The 19,041-nt window shown below is 39.5% G+C and overlaps 1 protein-coding gene across 4 annotated transcripts in view; it reads left to right on the top strand.

The window, feature by feature from the left end:
• Window positions 1-19,041, top strand: part of LOC113034749 (contactin-associated protein-like 4) — a 95,061-nt gene that overhangs the window by 47,326 nt on the left and 28,694 nt on the right. For all 4 annotated transcript variants that reach the window (XM_026189729.1, XM_026189730.1, XM_026189728.1 and 1 more), the window contains exons 5-11: window positions 366-513; window positions 2,027-2,230; window positions 11,232-11,407; window positions 11,527-11,652; window positions 13,378-13,642; window positions 14,320-14,469; window positions 14,700-14,871. In XM_026189729.1, the coding sequence (XP_026045514.1) occupies window positions 366-513; window positions 2,027-2,230; window positions 11,232-11,407; window positions 11,527-11,652; window positions 13,378-13,642; window positions 14,320-14,469; window positions 14,700-14,871 (1,241 nt within the window). The remainder of the gene's footprint in view (window positions 1-365; window positions 514-2,026; window positions 2,231-11,231; window positions 11,408-11,526; window positions 11,653-13,377; window positions 13,643-14,319; window positions 14,470-14,699; window positions 14,872-19,041) is intronic.

Raw genomic sequence — 19,041 nt, 5'->3', positions numbered from 1 at the left:
ACCACATGTTTACCAAAGCATTTAACGCACATAAAACTACAACTACTGCTTCACAAATCTAATTTTCTACCTGATTGAGAAACCATTCACCAGAAACCTGGCCATATCTCAACAATATTCCCTCCATTAGGAGAAAAATCAAACACATCACTTCTCACAGATACCTTGGGGATAGTAGTTCAGCTTCAATGAAGAGATGAAATGTTCATTTTCTGTAAGAATCCTACTACAATAAATGTCCACAGGAGGAAATTTTAGTTATCTTTGTAGTGTCTCACAAACAAAAGATGAGTCGACTGATGCATGAATGCAAATTCACAAAACCAGCTAACTGTGATTTTATGTCTTTGTTTGTTTTCTTTAAGGCATTTGCAGGTAACAGTAATGCAGACAGTGTGGTTCAGCATAAGCTACAGCACCAAGTGATCGCTCGCTACGTCCGCCTGATTCCTCTCAACTGGAATCCAAATGGTCGGATTGGACTCAGACTGGAAACCTATGGATGTCCTTACAGTCAGTTTTTGTTTTTCAGTACTTGTTTCTCTACACTTACAGACATTAACTGAAAGCATGACAGTAGATTAGACACTTAATTTTGTTTTTGCGTCTTGAAAAAATTATATAACACTTTGTATTTACTGTATATTCCTATTTGTGTGACTTTGAAGCATATTTTGGGGGTAAAATACCAAAATGGTTTTTTTTCAGTGTCTCTTTTCATTTTTTTTTTTTGTTATGCTTAGCATCTAATAGGGACAGGTTTGCATCATCTAGCCTTGTGAGAGGGTTGGACATCAATGCATTTGTTAACCAATTTTTAGAATTAAACAATAAATTTCATTTCTTTTACCTTTGGAACCTTACCAAAGATTTCTTTCCTCAAAAGGCGTAAATAAAACAATGTGTACATAAAACAGGGGATGTAAATGTACCTTGGGGGTTGGTGAAGAGGCGGCAGATCAATGCTGATTACAATAGAAATGAGCCACAGGTGAAACAGACAGTAGGAGCTCACCAAACACCTGCTCAGAGGAAGTGTTGATGGAGAGGGTTAGGGCGGAGCTATGGCCATGCTGGTTCAGCACGGTGTGAAAATATAACCTTGCAGCTTTACTGTTAATGGTGTTGATGCTAATGTGTTTAATTAGACTTTGACATGTTGCTGGCAGCGCGCAAACGTTTTGTGACTTTTCCGCACAACTCTGTAACTCTGTAACTGTATGTGATCTCCCACTTTGTAAATAAAAAAACAAAAGTCTTTCAGATCCCCAAAGATTTACCCCACATAAGGGCATCTTATATGAGTTCATTTTATTTACTTATTAAAATCTTATATGATTAAGGAATTTAAATTAATTTTTCAGTTGTTTTTTTTGTTTTTTTTTACCTGCACTAACTTCAGTGTACACACTTTGGTAACAGTGGTAGAAAAGAAGATTTATGTAAAGCATATAATATACCAGCCCTGACAGACAAACTTTTGAACAATTTCAAGGCATATTTTTTTTCTGGTGCTTTCAGCCTTTCTGTCACTTGTAGAAGTTCAAATGCATTGGATCCAATAACTCATGTGTCTGAGTTGGCGTTTCTAATTTGACGCTTCAATAGAGACACTGTAGGCTAGAGATTTGTGTTCTTAAGCAACACTTTCACCATTAGTGTATAATTTTCTTCAGAGTGACATGAAAGCTGCACAGTGGTCATTAATCTGCTTTCTATAGTCAGACATCATTTGAATATTAGCTTCTCTTCTTCTTTTATTGATGCTTAAATATTAATTTGCCTTTGGGAAGCGTTTACTGTAATATTTTATATGTATATGAACACTGCAGGTAGAAGATGAAGAATCCAGAATGTATGTTTTGCAACAGAAAATTGCAAAATGTGCAGCATATCAGATGGGATTTCTGGAAAGCAGGGTTGCATAATTAAATATTTAATGAGTGTAATGAATTATAACAATTACAAGCATCTGAGTCCAGGGTAATGATTTTGTGTGTGTGTGTGTGTGTGTGTCTTTTTAAAGATTCTGACGTGTTGAGTTTCAATGGCCAAAGCAGCCTCATCTACAGGTTGACTCCCAGGCCGAGGCAGATGTCCAGTGAGAGCATCAGCCTGAAGTTTAAAACCCTGAAGAACTCTGGGATACTGCTTCATGCAGAGGGACAGAACGGGCACAGCCTCACCTTGGAGTTAGAAAAAGGAAAACTTCAATTGCTCATCAGAAAAGGTACAAATCTGAGGTTTTTATTTATGCAGTGTGGAAACTGCCTGTGCTGCTGTTTTTATTGAACAAACTAAAAGAACTAACAAACAATTTGTTGGTGAATTACTAGTAGCTATAAAATGAAAGTTGTGTTGACATTGCAGCATTTTCTGGTGGATGTATTTCTTGAACATTGCTTGGTCATCATTGTTATTAGACAGAGGGGTTTGTGTATATGCATAATCTTACACCTGTTAACTCTTAGATGAAAAGAGCAAAGACTTCCCAATAATAATAATAATATAAAAACATGAAAACAAATTTCACTACAAGGGAAACCTCACTTTCAAGGTCAGGGCTTATCATTCAAGGTCTACTCAACTTTACAGCACTCCTTGAAGTTTGTGGATTTTCATTTATGCATAGCTCTCTTAAGTTCTCACCACAGCATTTCAGTTGGATTGATGTCTGACTTTGACTAGACCATTGCAACACCTTGATTCATTTTCTGGGAGATCCCTTTCTTCTGCAGAAGTGAGTGGGCCTTAACGCCCACTCACTTCCTGGGCCAATTGATCTTAGTAAATCACATGATAGGGTAGTTGATAGGGTAGGCTAGCTTTCACAGTGTGTTCACCCAAAACTAGGGATGGGTATCGTTTAGGTTTTATCCGATACCGGAGCCAAACTGGTACTTTTGAAACGGTGCCTGTGCTTAAACGGTGCTCAAACCGGTGCTTATGGAATGGAGAACACAAAATTGGTCCAAAAACCTCTCATGTTCAGCTGTTTTCCACTTTTTCTTTGGTCATTTTAGCCTTTTTGGCCAGGGTGACGGGAGTATCTGCCATCAAACAAGAAGACAGCTGCATGTAACTATGACGGTGTTTGCTAGTTCACCTTACATGCATTAATTTAATAACGTGGTTAGCCTACTCAACGTAAATTACACATGAACAACATTAAGCCACTCACCCAGAGAAGAACGGCTGCTGCTGCCATCATCATCCGTCATCATTTCTGCTACACTGGCAGGGCTAGGGGCCAGGACTCTTGGGGAATGTTGCTAACTCCGGGACTGATAACAGGCACCACACCCGCAGTAGATGTGCTGCTAAGTGTGAGGTCTTGCAGCAAGCTATCAAATACGTGCATTTCTCGGCTTTTAAAAAAACACTATGCGTTGCCGGGTGTTTCATCAGATTCGAGGTGTTACCTCCTTTGCACAGTATCAGCTTAAAGCACTTGTTGCAGGCTGCTGAGTTTGTATCTTTTACTGTGAAGTACAGCCAGACTTTTGACCGCTTTGCCTTGGGCATTTTTAATCTGTAGCTCTGCTCTAAAAGAACGTACGTACCTGGGTCTGCCTACTATCCTTGGAAAGGGAAAATGATTGGCTCGAATCAAAAGTGTATGACATCTCAGGGAAAAAAAGCACCAAAATAAAGCACTGAAATGTGCGCTGCTTTTCGGTCTGGTTACTACCGTTTATGTCAGAACACCGGATACCCATCCCTAGCCGAGACCTTGGCTGATTGTGACCCACACCCGTTTTCACACCTTGGCTCATGTGATTAGGTAGAGGATCAACAAGGGGTCCATGACCCATTCTGTTATAGATTTGCTAATGTGCTTGGGCTATTGTCCTGTTTCATGACCCAGTATCATTCAAGCTTTGTCTGGCAAATAAGAGATGGAATCATGTTTGAGTCTAGAGTACTTTGATACTCAGAAGAGTTCATGGTCAACTCAATGACAGAAAGAAGCCCAGTTGGTATAAGGTGCTGATATGCTGTGTTTGGTTTTCACCAAACCATACTTGTTCAGTCTTTTTCTAATTGCAGTGTTATGATAACTTTAGAGTCTGAGATGTAGTTTGTCTTGCAGTTTATCTGAAGCATTGCATTTTCTGACTTTGAGGTGAATTTGCTAGGACACCCACTCCTGAGAAGATTTTGGCATTGTGTAGTAACACACACCTGAATGCCAAAACCTCTGCTTTTATGGAGGTGATGATGTCACATCTGATGATGATCACTTAGGTGGGCTAGATTAGTAGCACCTGGCTGCTACCTACCCTCCTGATTCCTCTGGAAGCAACAAGGTTGTTTTTTCCATTATTGCACAGAGTCATGAGAAAACTTTCTTTTTCACAATATTTTATTCCATCACACTGCTATTTCAAAGAAGTTTGCTATGTTAGATAATATTAAAAGAACTGTAAAATATATATATATATATAGTTTTTAAAGAAAAACTCAAGTAAGAACCAGCTGCCACAAGATAACCTTTCAATGGTTTATTTTATTGGTTTTTCATTTGGTTGGCAAACTTGCCAGCTTTATTAATGTTATCCCAGAGATTTTATGGTGGAGAAGAACACATTTATCTATGGTTTATGCTTCTTCAGTTCATCACTACAGGATATGCTGAATTTACATTTACCACGTGTAGTACAGTAATATTTCATAAAAGATCTTCCTTCAAGTAATTCTCTGGTTTTAATTAAACGTCTAACCTTTATACTTCTGCTGCGCTTTGTTTAATTTATTTCACTAAACAGGATATTCATTTTACTTTTATGTGGATAAAATGAAAATATCCTAGATCCTATCTGGGTTCAGTATGTCATCATAGGGACTGCCCCTCTGCCCTCTGCACTCAGTCTCTTCTTCTGCCTTAACAGTTCTGCATTAGTAATTTATCACCATCCTTTGAATATGTCATTCCAGTTCTCTGCTTGCCTTTCTTTTTATGTTTTGTTTTGAAATTGAGTCATTTACCTTCCATTAACTGTGGGACTGTGCTTATTTGTCCTATTCTCTCTCATTATTTTCCCACCTACTTGCCCCCTTCTTCCTATATATGTGCAACCTGAAAGCAATACTTTCAGGTTGCATATACAACTAACAACTTAAAAATATACATTTCTGTGAAATTCGTAGTAAAGTTCCAAAACATAGGGGGTGAGAGGCAACACATTATTCCACTTGAATTACACTGGTCTCAAAGTTATGCTGACCCATGAGACCTGACTGAAATGTCTAATTTACAACTGTAGTTCCTGATTGTACTGCAGCGAAAACAAATTCCTCAGCTTGAACATGATCAACACAGATTGCTTAAATTTGTTGAAGGTTTTTAAAGAACTGTGTGATAATAGATTTATGTTTTTTCACTTTTTGGACATGCAAGCTTGAATGAGTTCACTCAAAAACATTTTTGGCCATGACAAAAATGTCACTGTTGGAATGGCGACAGTAAGGTTGATTTTGTAACACGATCTTTTCTCTTTTTTTCCTTTTAGCTGCTACACAGATATGAGACTTTGTCGTGAGTTTCTGGTGGAAGTTGTTGTCTGAAGCAGCTCTCTGTGATTTGTGTTTGAATTTTGGCCTAAAGCAAATTTTATTGCTGAATGTGTTTTTCTTTAGAGAGCATATGAATAAACATCAGTTCATCCAGAATCCATCCTCGATCTGTGGGTTTGTTCCAAGATGCTGAAAAGAATAAATGCAAAAGGCATGCAGCCCACTGAGATAATCACTATGAAAACATTCAAAAATCAGGTTGAAGTTGACTGAGATGACAGAGCTTTTTGAACGCTGACCTCTTGATCATGACAGCATTTGAAAATCAGGTTTTTTTAACACCAGCCAAAGATCAACCTTGGATCAAACCTTGAGTTAATGTAAAAAAAAACTGACAGGAGATTCTTCAAAACACTTCACAGGTAAAGAGAAGAAAGGACAGTGTAGCTTAACTTTCACACATGGCTGAAACATGCATTTTTGGATGTCCCTCTTTTTCTGCACATATTCACAGAACTGCATGGATAGAGCTGGCCGTGCTATGTCTGATCAGTTTTGTTGGCCCAGTGAATCACTCTGTGATAATTCAGCCCTTTGTCATTCTGTGCACTTCTTTAAAAGTTTAACTTTCCAAATTACAGCAAAGGTAATAACTGACTGATTTGCACCTGTACCAGCATTAGATTGAGAGTTTTATTTGCCCACATTCACAATGCAGCCTTCAGCAGTATTTAACAGACGATGCTTAGCTCTCGAGCCCAGTTTGAATAAATACGCTGGCTCATTAAAATTCATGGGTTCTTTCCAGAAGCAAACCATTTCATGGTTACTATACATTCATCAAATTCTTGGATTATAGTTCTCAGGGTCATACCTATTTAAGCTTGTAATTAAGCTGAGTTCTCTTTTATTTTGGCTTTTGATTATTTAGTGAAAGCAAATCTGCCAGCAGTCATTGTTCACTGATCTTGTGCCCTCTGGTCAAGTGTTTTTGTTAGGTGAAGAATGAAGACAGTGCTGCTTAAAAAATGTAGCACTTTTCTCTTGTAAAATAAAGAAGCTGCCTACCAGGTATAAGATATAAATATATACATATATATCATGGAAATATTGGAAGTTTTCTACATGTAAAAATAATCCCTTAGGAGACAGGTATAAAATATAAATGCCTTTTTTGCAGAAATATGTAATATCAAGAAAATGACAGATGAGCAGACAACATCCCCAGAGTTTTCGCTATAGCTCCTACAAACACACTGTAGATATTTGCAGTAATAACAAGGAAAGCTCTACTTAAGGCCCTTTTTTCAGGCACCACAGGAGAGGGGGAAAAAACTCCAAAAGGGACTCCTTCAGGCTTCCCCAAAATAGTGAGGTTCCACTAAACAGAGGGGTCATGTCCCAAGGCCAGTAACTGTACACAACAGTATGCATTTAGAGTTGTTGATAAAGTGTGTCTCTTTTACTCACGCTCATTTGCACAAACAGAGTACAGTTCATTTACTGTCCATGTAGGCACACATGACAAATCAAAATGACAAACTGAGGAGTCTTAGGCGGCACATCAGAATGCCGAACATGTCAAAAGTGACTGGTCGTATTTTACTCCCAACAGGCAGCTGGGAATCGCCTGCATTATTATGAGCACTCAGAGCTTTTTATAGCACATGATGAATTATTACAGGTGTAAAATATTTAAATATTTCCTGTCATTTAGTGGCTGTTCTTCTCGACCCTGCTGTTGGATGCAGGTGATGACTCATTCTGCCAGCTCAGCTGTCACAGTGAATGGTGGGCTGCATGTCATGTTCAATACCGTCTTACAATATTGACTTACCTTGTTATTCTGCTCTGCCTGTATTGACTGATGCGAAGGCGTTGCAGGTTTACTCAGTCTTACGGGGTTGCAAATAAGCTGCTTAGCTTTCATCCAAGAAGCAACATGCTCATGTCAGAAGGAGCCGACTGTGTTTAATTTTACAGCCCACAGCTGAATCATTTCAGTGACACAGAGGCTATGTTTGACTCACAACTGTAAACTGATTAGCTGTAAGCCCTGTGAGACTTGGATGGTCTTGAGTTTGGAGCAGGCCCAAATGTTTTTGGATTTGCTTGCTATGTTTAAAAACTACTGAATATGATCTTCTGGATATTCCATATTGCTTATGCTCCAAAGGAGCCAATTCTTTAACAATGTAACAACTCGGGTACATGTCCACTTGCTTTACTTTTTGATGCATCTCAGAAACAATCCAGCAGTAGAGTAGTTGTACTGGAAATTCTTCATATCGACTTGATTTGCTATGTTTCTTGCTTCCGTTTTGTTTTAAACTGTAATTCCTTCTTTTTTGCTTACTTTTTTTTTTGCTTGCTTGAGAAACTTTTGCTCCTGGAGCAGCAGCTTGTGTTGTGAGCACATTTAGAGGTTGTTCATTATGCTTGTGTTGACTGATTGTGCACACCGTCTCAATCATTTACTCTAAATAGAATAAAATGAAAACACTGAAACAATTATATCAGTCTGTCATCTACCAGTGCCTTCTAACAAAATTAGATTTAGAGCTGCAGCGAAGTGCTGAAATGCAGAAGTAGACAGCAGATTATGAGGAGGTATTGCCCTGGGTAGCTGTCTGAAATGATTTAAAACAAGGACCTATGTGAAAATTAAAACAGCTTTGATACTTTTCACAGTAAAAAAAATCTTTTTTATTCTGAGGGCATACTCTAAATTAAGATGATGTCATACTGGGAAATTTCCAAAAGTCCATCAGATACTTATACAACAAATATTCCAGAGAAGGATTTTCTGGACAGGAAAAAGCTTTTACGGTGGGATAAAAAATTCAAGAGTTTCACATTGTTTTGCTTATCTTCGTGGCCTGTTTCGAATAATTTAAAGATGTCATGTGAACTTTTCTGGTAAATAAAAATTATGTATACATTCAACAAATGTGCTGAATGCATTTCCTTCCTCATAAAACATTTTTAAAGTTGACTTCTTGCACAATTTGAACTTGTATTGAATTGTTTACCTCCATGTTCTTTTTTTCCCCAAACCTCTCTCTTGCTTTCGGTGCCATAATGATGTAATAATTATAATAAATGTATTTGTCTCTTTGGCACCTGTTGCCAGCTGTTTAACACTGGAATATTGTGAAACCATTGGTATGAAGGTGTATTGCATCACTGGTATGTGTGTGCATGAGAGAAGAATAATGTGGACTCAGCTGGCACGAGAGATGGTGGTTTTTTTATTAATATTTCCAGTCATCTGCTGTCAGGTTTTGGTGAGCACGCGTGGATTGTAGCCTCAGTTTTATGTTCTAAACTGACTAGAGTGGCATCCAGTGTGGTCTTTTTCTGCTTAAGCCAATCTGCTTCAAGGATTTATGTGTTGTGTGTTCAGAGATGCTCTTCTGCATTCCCTGCTTTTAGAATAATCCTTTAATTGTCCCACAAGGGGACATTTGGATGTAACAGCAGCAAGAAAGACACATATACAAACAAGCAGTACACAAGACACAGAACAGAAACATACACAATTTTTACATATTTACATCAAGGACAATGGTTATCAAAAACAGATTAAATACAGATAAGAGGCAAACCCTGGTTATAGTGTGAATCGGTTGATAAAATAGTGCACGTTACAGCGCTGATGTAAACATCTATGTTTTTTGGGAGCAGTTTTGATTGTACAGTCTGACAGCTGCAGGGAGGAAGGACCTGCGGAAACGCTCCTTCATGCATCGAGGATGCAGCAGTCTGTCACTGAAGGAGCTCTGCAGTTCAGCAACATTTACATGCATGGGGTGGGAGACTCTGTCCAGCAAAGATGTTATTTTGGCCAGTGGGTCCAGGGTGCATCCCAGAACAGAGCTGGCCTTCCCAATGAGTTTATCCAACCTCTTCCTCTCAGCTGCCGATAAACTGCTGCTCCAACATACAACGCTGTAAAAATGACAAATGCCACCACAGAGTCATAGAAGGTCTTTAAAAGTGCTCCCTGGACTCCAAATGACCTCAGCCGCCTCAGCAGGTAGAGTCTGCTCTGACCCTTCCGGTAAAGAGCATCAGTGTTGTGGCTCCAGTCTAGCTTATTATTCAGCTGAACACCCAGGTACCTATACGAGTCCACTATCTCAATGTCCACTCCCTGGATGTTCACCGGTGTCAGTATGGTGGGTCTGCGTCTCCGGAAATCCACCACCAGCTCCTTGGTTTTCCCAGCATTGATCAGCAGGTGGTTCTGCTGGCACCAGTCCACAAAGTCCAGAGTCCACTGTCTGTACTCTGAGTCATCCTCACCTGTGATGAAGCCGACTATGGCAGAGTTGTCAGAGAACGTCTGTAGGTGGCAGCGTGGGGAGTTGATGGAGAAGTCTGCAGTGTAGAGGGTGAAGAGGAATGTTGTCCCTCTGATGTTGTCCTGTTTTGGTTATTTGAGTTGCCTTCCTATGAGCTCGAAGCGGTTTATCCATTCTCCCGTGACCTCTGGCATCAACAAGGCATTTGTTGTTGATTCTTTCTAAACCCTAGAGATGGTTCTGCAGACAAATCCCAGTAGTTCAGCAGTTTCTGAAATACTCAAACCAGCCTGCCTGGGATAGTGTGACAATACCACATTCAAACTCACCTAAATCATCTTCTCCACTGTGATGCTCATTGTGAGCTTGACCAGGTTGTTTTAACTATGTCTACATGATTACATTCATAGAGTTACTGCCATGTGATTTGGTGTAATGAGCAGCTGAACCAGGTGTAAAGTGGCTTGTGAGTGAATATTTTACCCAAAACATAGAAGTTATTAGTATAAAAAGAAAAAAAAACAGTTGTCAGTAGACTACACCTTTGCTCAGTTTCCCTGTTTCTCTTCATCCTTGTGCGGTGCAGACATCAGTCTGCTGATCAGTGATGACTACTCCCATCTCTTTCTCAGGTCTCTCCCTCTTTTGTGCCAACTATCTGTTTGACAGATCAATTATGATTGATGACAGAACACAGTGAACTTGGCCCCAGTCTGTCTCCCTTTCTCATTCACTCATTCTTTCTTTCCCCACACAGACAAAGTAGTCTCCTTTCAAACAATATCTAATTCATATTTAATGACAGAGTGCATTTAGCTCCCCCATCACTCAGTGAAAGTGCTTCACTCTTCTGACACTTTAGGGAGTAGAAAGAATCAGAAGCATTTCACTGGTCATTTTTTTTATACCCATCTACCTCTCTTTCTCTTTTTCTCTACCCCATTTAGTGTTAATTACTGAATGTTTCGCCATCTGCGTTTTCTGGTTCTTTCTGAAATGTAGACCTAGCCTTAGTTTTGTTTCCAAGATATAAACCCCAGCAGAAAACTGTGACACCGTGGCACCACTTCAGAGACCTAGAAAACAGCGGGGAGTTCAAGTTGATGAGAAATTTGAAACTTCATTTCCAGAGAGGAGGAGGAGGAGAAGCGATAGCTCCTGCTGTGCAGTTAGAAATAAATATGTCAGAGTCAAATTCTTTCACTGCAGAAATCATTTGGAGGAAAACAGAATTAAAATAAACAGTTTCTACATGGAAAAGATCCTGACAGCCTGCAGAAAGAAAAGTCAGTGATGTAATACTTATCGCCATTGGTAAAGAAAAAGGTTTTAAGATTCAACTGTTCTCTCTTTTAACCACTGTTACTACATGATCATGTCATTCTTCGTCTTCCTCCCACGCGCCAGGAAAAAGTTTGTCTCCTGACAGCCGGTATCTTGTGACTCTGGGCAGCCTGCTAGACGACCAGCACTGGCATCACGTTGCAGTGGAGCATCACAGCAATCACCTCAAGCTCACAGTGGACAAAAGCACAGAGTGGGTGCACATCTCACCAACATTTGCACATTGGGACCATGATCAGGTCTGTATTTGAGGATAGGATGACAACTCATGAAAAGACAGATGGCAGAAAGACACCCACCTCGCAGCTGCAGACATTTTATTGTATCTGCTTGTTTGTGTACTCTGTCTCCTGTACAGATGATACTGGGAGCACAGCAGGGCTTCAGCTATACGTCATTCTATGGCTGTCTGGAAAACCCAGTTTACAATGGCCTGAACCTGGTAGACCTCGCTAAACAAAAAGACCAGCGGGTTACAGTGAAGGTAAACTTGCTCATAGTGTGCTGCTGAAAAAGCTATTTTGTGTATCTTTCACAATGTGTAGACAGGAGTCAAAGTAGAACTACCTAGTTATAAGTAAAAGTACTTGATTTAAACAATAAACAGATAAATAATTCTTAAAGGGGCCGATGTAAAAATAATGTCACAATATTCATGTATTTAAATGCATGTAAAAATGTGATTAGGAATTAATTTAGTTTTAAAAAGTTCAGTATAGTTCAATGTATCTCTCTGCATATTAAATATTTTCTGTCAGGCCTCTATTGTGATAAAAATGGCACCTCAGACCAACATCTAGTCAATCTAAACTCCAGGTAAGTTCTGTCCTCTTGATGTCTGCCTGGAGGTCTCTGTCCAGGTGTTTCTTGACTGTCCTTTCTTTCTCTTTCCTTCATTGCATGTTAGAGCTTCTCTGGTGATGCTTGGTGATGATTTTATGATGACCTCACCTGGCCAGCTGCTTTTGAATCTCACACCGTGAGATTAAAACTTCCAGATGTTGATACACTGATAGCTTTTGAGTCTCTCTCCTTCTGTGAGGGGAGTATCATCTTCCAACTTGCCAGTCCTGTTTGGCTGGATGGCATCCACCTCCTAGACTCATTACTAGCAGAGTGATCTTACATTTATGTCTATGCTTTACACATATTGACAGCATGGGCACATATTGTATCTCATTTTTCTTGTCCTGTTTTTTTAGAGGAAAGTTTGACTTTCTTCTTTTTTCTCATTAATTCTGGAGGCCCTTCTGCAATCTACACAAATCTCTAACTATTCATAATGTGGAATATTTGTTTATAATGAGCATGGATGCTGAAACTGACTAAAAACACACTTTGTAGAGACAATTTTAATGGATGTTGAAATGATGAAGTCGGGTAAAAAACAAATATTTTAGTAAAAATGGTGGAAAACTACAAATGCAACACATAAGAGAACATACTGGCATTTATATAGTGTCGTTCAAGTCTTTAGTGGACCACTCAAAGTACTTATGCCTGCAGGTCACAAAGTGCCTCATCACATATATTTATGCAGCACTTTACTTGTTTTATTTACCTTGCGTCCACATCTGCAGTCAATTTAAATTCACCAATTAATCTTGTTTGCTTGTGTGTGTGTGTTTGTGCACATAAAAATGTATGCGTGGCTTTTAGATCTCATCAAGCTACAGCAATATGTACAAGAAAACTGACCATCTTTAGCTTTCACCTCTTCAGTCTGCATTACTCTATATTGCTTTGACTACCCCACAAAGAGCTTTTAGATTTGATCAAGTGTCAGTGTGCTCTGTGCTGAACTGAAAATAGAAACCCAGTATTCCCACTAGAGGACACGGAATGGAACGTATCACTGTTGCTGCCCCAGCGGTGGATTTACTGCAATTACCACTTCTCGAAGCCTGCTTCTCACTCTCTCGCTATCTGTTTTTGCCTCTCCAAACTTCTGCTCCCTGGTGTGACCTTAGAAATCTTTTGGCTGACATTGGTCTTCACTAAGATCTGTGCTTATATTAAGCCTGACTATAATCATCATGGTAATGCTCCTATGCTTTTTAAAGGAGAATTGCTGATGACATCTTTTTGTATTTGGGTAGCACCAGACAGCCTTGGAACTAATTTATATTCAGACATGATTGTTTTCTATACTCATTCCTCTCTATTCATATATTTTCCTGTCTCCTCTTCTCTTTTCCATCTGTCTCAGGGCAATGTGACCTTTTCATGTTCTGAACCCGTTTTTGTTGCCACGACGTTCACCGGCCCCCAGAGTTTCCTTCGGTTACCAAGGATAGATCAATCTTCACTGGGTATCTCAGTGGGACTTCAGTTTCGGACATGGAACAAGGCCGGGCTGCTCCTGACCTTTGAACTCCCAAATCGAGAAGGCAGAGTCTGGCTTTACCTGAGCAAAGCCAGAGCACATTTACAGATCCACAAGTCTGGCAGGGCACCCCTGGAGCTCAACGCAGGTCAGTCTGACAACTCAAAATCATGTTAAACTCTTTCTCGGGTGCCTCCATCCTGCCTGCACTTACTAACTGGACTAATTTAAAGCCGTGATGTAAAAAAGGAGCTTAATGTTAGAAATTCAGTATCAAAAATCGTGATAAAAAATTTCTGTTTTGAGCCCAAAACACTGGAAGGCAGCAAGCTGATATCATCTAAACATCCAAATTTACTTATCAAGATACAAAATCCTGACCAACTCCAGAAAGACATTTTTGTGGTTAAAACTGACTCCCAAACATCAGATGTCCAAAGTGAACCATAATAAGTCTGTAGTATGAAGTCTGTTTGATGGCTGAGTGTTCAAATGTGAGAATTACACAGGTATTTTTTAGGTATTCTTCTTTTTGTATGCTTGCATGATTTTTCCAAGTGTCACCATTTCCTAATAGAAACTACTTCCAGGAGTGATAATAGAACTGAATGAAACTATGTCCTGTTATAGGCTGTGTGGCATTTGAGAAAGTGCAAATTATTCTTCAAGCATTGTTGGGAGTTCTTATGTTAAAGTAGTTGTAATATCACACACTTAGACATTCCTGAGCAAGAACCATCTTCTATTTTTTCCATTTTCAACAAATTATAATTGAAACATGATATCAACATAAAAACACTTAGACATATATGTGTGGCTCTTCAGGTTCAGCTCTGAATGATGGTCAGTGGCACTCTGTGGACTTGATATCAGGAGGAGGACGTCTGACCATCACAGTGGATGGTGATGAAGGAGCCAGTGCTCACGCGAGCCCCTCATTTTTAATTACCACAGGAGGTCATATATTCTTTGGTGGTAAGCGAGAAATGAACGATAAAACACATGCATCATTATTCATCTTTGTCTATATAATCTAATCTTGCATCGCAGCGCATTCAGTTTAGTTTTATTTATATAGCGCCAAATCACAACAACTTCTTTATATTGCAAGTTAGAGACCCTACAATAATACAGTGGTATGGTAGAATGATGGCTTGATTTCTCTTGTGTTTCATTTACTGATTGATGTTTTCTCTTCTGTCCAGGTTGTCCTGCTGAAGAAAATAGCCAGGAGTGCTTGAACCCCTTCAAAGCTTTCCAGGGCTGCATGCGTCTACTGACTGTGGACAACCGGCCAGTGGACCTGATCAAGGTGCAGCAGAGGCTGATCGGAAACTACAGTCACCTGCAAATCGATATGTGCGGCATTATTGACAGGTAAGACCTAAAGGGGCCGTTTGCGACACTGATTTATGTAAATGCCATGTATTGGGTATTGCTTATGTCTGTCTCTCCATTTGTCCAGGAAAAGAAACGCATTATTCTATGTAATGCATTTGTTGTATTAACGAGGATTGTCAGAAAAGAGGATTCACTGGCATTAAAATGTTTGATTTTGTTGTCACGCTTGCTTTGTAAACCTCCTTAATCTCCCTCTGAAGCCTTTTTGTGAAATGGGGTCGCATGTGGATTATTAGGCAACAGTGAATATGATACAAACGCAATATGGCGTCAATGTTTCCCGAAATGTGTTCTGGTTAAGAAAACGTCATAATTTTTCATGTAGCTTGTCTCTGTTTCAACTGGTATGAGGAAAATAAACCTGGAGGCGTTCACACACACACACTCCAAAGCAATTAGTGTTCAGCAGCGTGCTGATTAAACTTTTCTTCAAGTTTCCTGATTGCTGCCTCTTCATTCCTGCTCTTCCAGTGGTTATCTGTGTGGCTGTGCTCTGCATCTGGTGCTGTGCTTTGTATTGACAGTATAACATTTTATAAGGACACCAGCACCATGTATGCATACATGCTGGGGACTAAAATGCTGTAGCTGAAAAATCCTTTTTTACCGTCTGACAGAATCGATATTTCTGGGATTTCCATATCATAAAATAGTCGAGCAACTGCAGCCACTAACATGTCTATTTTCTCTTTCCATACTGCAGAAAATGTCAAGTTAAGCTCCTCTGTGTGAGTTTAATGTTGTGCTGTGTGTGAGCAATAACACATTGCTCTCAGAACATGACATTAGACCTTTTTCCAAATCATTAGAGCCCACTGGTGAATGGCACACATATTACCCACAGAGCAGCTTTTGTTTCAATAAAATGTCAACTTGAAAAATTGATTTACATTTCTCCAACCCCTCACCTCCAACCCACAGCACACTTTGTTGAAATAAGTGGTGCTTGATTGATCATATGTATACCAAATGTATCAGTGGACTCTCAGGCTTGATTGAAAAATGTATAAAAAAAAGAATGATAAATGCAAATATTTAAAGTGGTGGAGGAAATACGGAGTGCTGCACCTGGCTTCATGTCAACTTACTTTAAGGTAGAACCTGGGACCATTTCGTGGCCTTTCCGTTTTTTAATTCCACGCCATTTCCACTGTGTTTAATGGAGTATAGCCAAATTTTCAAACATGTATTTTTTTCCCATTTTATTTTAAAATTTCAGTCTGAGTTTTTTAAATGAGCTTAAATGGCTGAATAAAAGGCATACATCCACTATCGAACCTCGTGGCCGATTTGTGCCCCATTGAAACCCATTATAAACGCTATTTTTCACTGTACAATTATTACCATTAACGTCGTGGCGATGGCTTAACTTTCACTTTCATTCTGGACTCAGGGCCTTAGAATTGTAATTTTTTATTTGGCGACCGGGTGGCGCCCTTGTTCCACATGTGACGCCTGCTGGAACATACACACCTTCTCCAGCGGCCTGCTCGAGACAGATACCCGGAAAAGGCAGACTAATTTCCCGCGTGCAGCAGCAGCTTGGCCCGCTGCTCGTTCCGGACCATTTTCTGCCCTTAGGATCGTTTGAGGGTGCATTAATTTTTTTTAATCAACAGGAAATGACGTATTTGTTTTCACGTGGTAGCGGAAGTGTGTGCTGCAGACACGGGAACCGAACCATATGCTCCGGCGCTGCGCGAAACACACCCGCGGCAGAGGCAGCAGCGCCGCCTGGGGACATTTTCGGCTTCTGCAAAAAAAATTAAAAACGGATCGAAATTAATGTTGGTGCCAATCTTTTGTCCATCTAAAGGCCTAATTATAATAACAATAAAATATTACTTCAAATGTTTTTTTTGGAAAATATTTTATGTTTTATGTTTTATGTTTTTGGGGCAAAAAAAGCAGTGCGCTCATGTGACGAAACCGGGATATAAAGGGTTAAAATCTGCGAAATGTAATTAAAACTTGACATGAATATTTCAAGGAGAAGTAGGTCTAAAAGATTGGCTAATTTAAAGTGGAATAAAATATTAATATATACATTTTTTATAGCACTTTTTGGGCGTGGTCGATAGTGTGCATTTTATGAAATGCGCTCCTGGAAAAAAAATAAAATGACTGTTGGTGTTGGTGCCAATCTTTAGTCCATCTAAAGGCCTAATTATAATAACAAACAAATATTACTTCAAATGTTTTTTTTGGAAAATATTTAGTTTTTTTGTTTTTTGGGGCTAAAAAAACAGGGCGCTCATGTAATAAAACTGGGATTTAAAGGGTTAAAACAATGAAAATATAATTAAAACTTGACATGGATATTTTAAGCAGAAGTAGTTTTAAAAGATTGACTAATTTAAAGTAGAAAAAAATATTGATATATAACATTTTTAGAGCACTTTTGGGGCGGGACCATTTTTGGTCCCGAGGTTCACGAAAGGATGGGATTTTGAGGTTCTACCAAAGGTTAAGTAGAAAAGAAGCAAAGAAATTGGGTGTTAAAAAAACAAACTTTACCATCTGACAGAGCTGCTGAGTAAGTCTTTTTCTAACAGCAAATTTCCCCCTGACTAAAAGATTAAAAATAGATGCTGCTCTCCCTCCCCTTCTTTTTCACTCTCCGCAGTCACAATTTGCTGACCTCATTTCCCCTTCCAAATATATTTACGTACTCATTCACTGCTCTGTTCATCCAACCTTCGTTCCCTTTGTTGCTCATTCCTCTCCTTCAACACACCCCAAACTTTATTTCCCCTTTCCTTTCTCTCCATGTTCTTTTTTTCCTCTCGCTGTTTCTGATGTTCCGCTTCTTTTCCTCCAGTCATCCGCTTTGCTGCTTTCCGTGTTTTACACAGGAAGACTGAGGAGGAAAAAGTTAACAGCAGCACAGTTTTCTCAGACTTGTTCTATGGTGTGTAATTTTGACACGAATTGCTGTGAAAATTCAGGTACTTTTGTCCAGTGATGTATTATTCTCACATATACAACTGTGTACTGTAAATCTGCAAGTTTCCTTTCAATCTTATAATTCTATATTTTCCACTTAGGTCAGGCTTGACTCTCATGCTTGAAGCTGTCAATGCCTCATCCAAGTAAAATCACAATGCATTAGGTGCAATTACTTTATTTAACACACACTCACATTAAAAGGCATGAAATATTTTAGCAACTTGAGGTGGTATTTGCTCAGCACACCGATGGTTCTGTTTGCATCCATAAATAGGAGGTTTTGTAATGGCTGTGCTGAATTTAAACATCACTTCTTGTGGATGATTAATCTGGTTTTGCAGTATTTAATATGTGAGGTCCATACAGCACAAGCAGGGCCTGTAGTGATTTATCCTGTATGAGGGTGTCTCACTTGCCCTCTGGCCTTAAGTGACACCCTCCTGTGCAGCTGATTTTACTCAGCAATTAGGCCACAGTATTAAAGACCGGGGGGGCGCTCCAGCCCTGAGAGCCTTTGTAGCTTTTGCTTGTGAGCTGTGTTTGGCTTGTGCTTCAGTCATTTTGTCTTATTGACTTACTGTTTTGTTTGGCAACAAACTTACAGTTTTATTGTCTTCTTGTCATGGTCCTGAGTCCGACGACTCAGTGCTCTGTGTTTCTTTATAATATTCTGTGTTCGTGTTTATTCTGTTATGTCTTGTCTGTTATGTTCAGTGTCTTGTCTGGTTCTGTGTCTGTTAGTTTCCTGTTTTATTCTGAAGGTCCTTGTCTTATGTGAGTGTGTTCACTTTACGTTTCCCCTGCCTCGTCAGTTGTGATTTCACCCAGGTGTGCTTCCCTCCTGTGTGTATTTAAGCCCTGTGTGTTCTCCTGCCTGTTGCTGGTTTGTCTGTGTTATTTGGTGTTGTTGTGTCTGTGAATCTCCTACCGGCATCCTGTGAATTCTCCCTGCAAGTTGCTGTCTCTCGTGTTCAGGTTTGTTGTTTAGGTTTTGGTTTTCCCAGTGTAGTTTATGTCTAAGTTTGGTTTTTCGCCACACTCTCCTTTTGTTTGTTATCACTCGGGTTCTGTGTCAATAAAGCCCTCTCACTTCACTGTATATCCGCATCTTGGGTCCTTTGTTAAATTCACACGGCTTTCCCCGGCAGCCCGTGACACTTCTCTATTTTGATGGAACTTTTTTTAGTTTAAATACCC

This window comes from Astatotilapia calliptera, chromosome 13 (genome assembly GCF_900246225.1).
Source record: "Astatotilapia calliptera chromosome 13, fAstCal1.2, whole genome shotgun sequence".
NCBI lineage: Eukaryota > Metazoa > Chordata > Actinopteri > Cichliformes > Cichlidae > Astatotilapia > Astatotilapia calliptera.
Note: the sequence above shows the minus strand (reverse complement) of the source record. Positions and strands in the feature narration are given on the sequence as shown.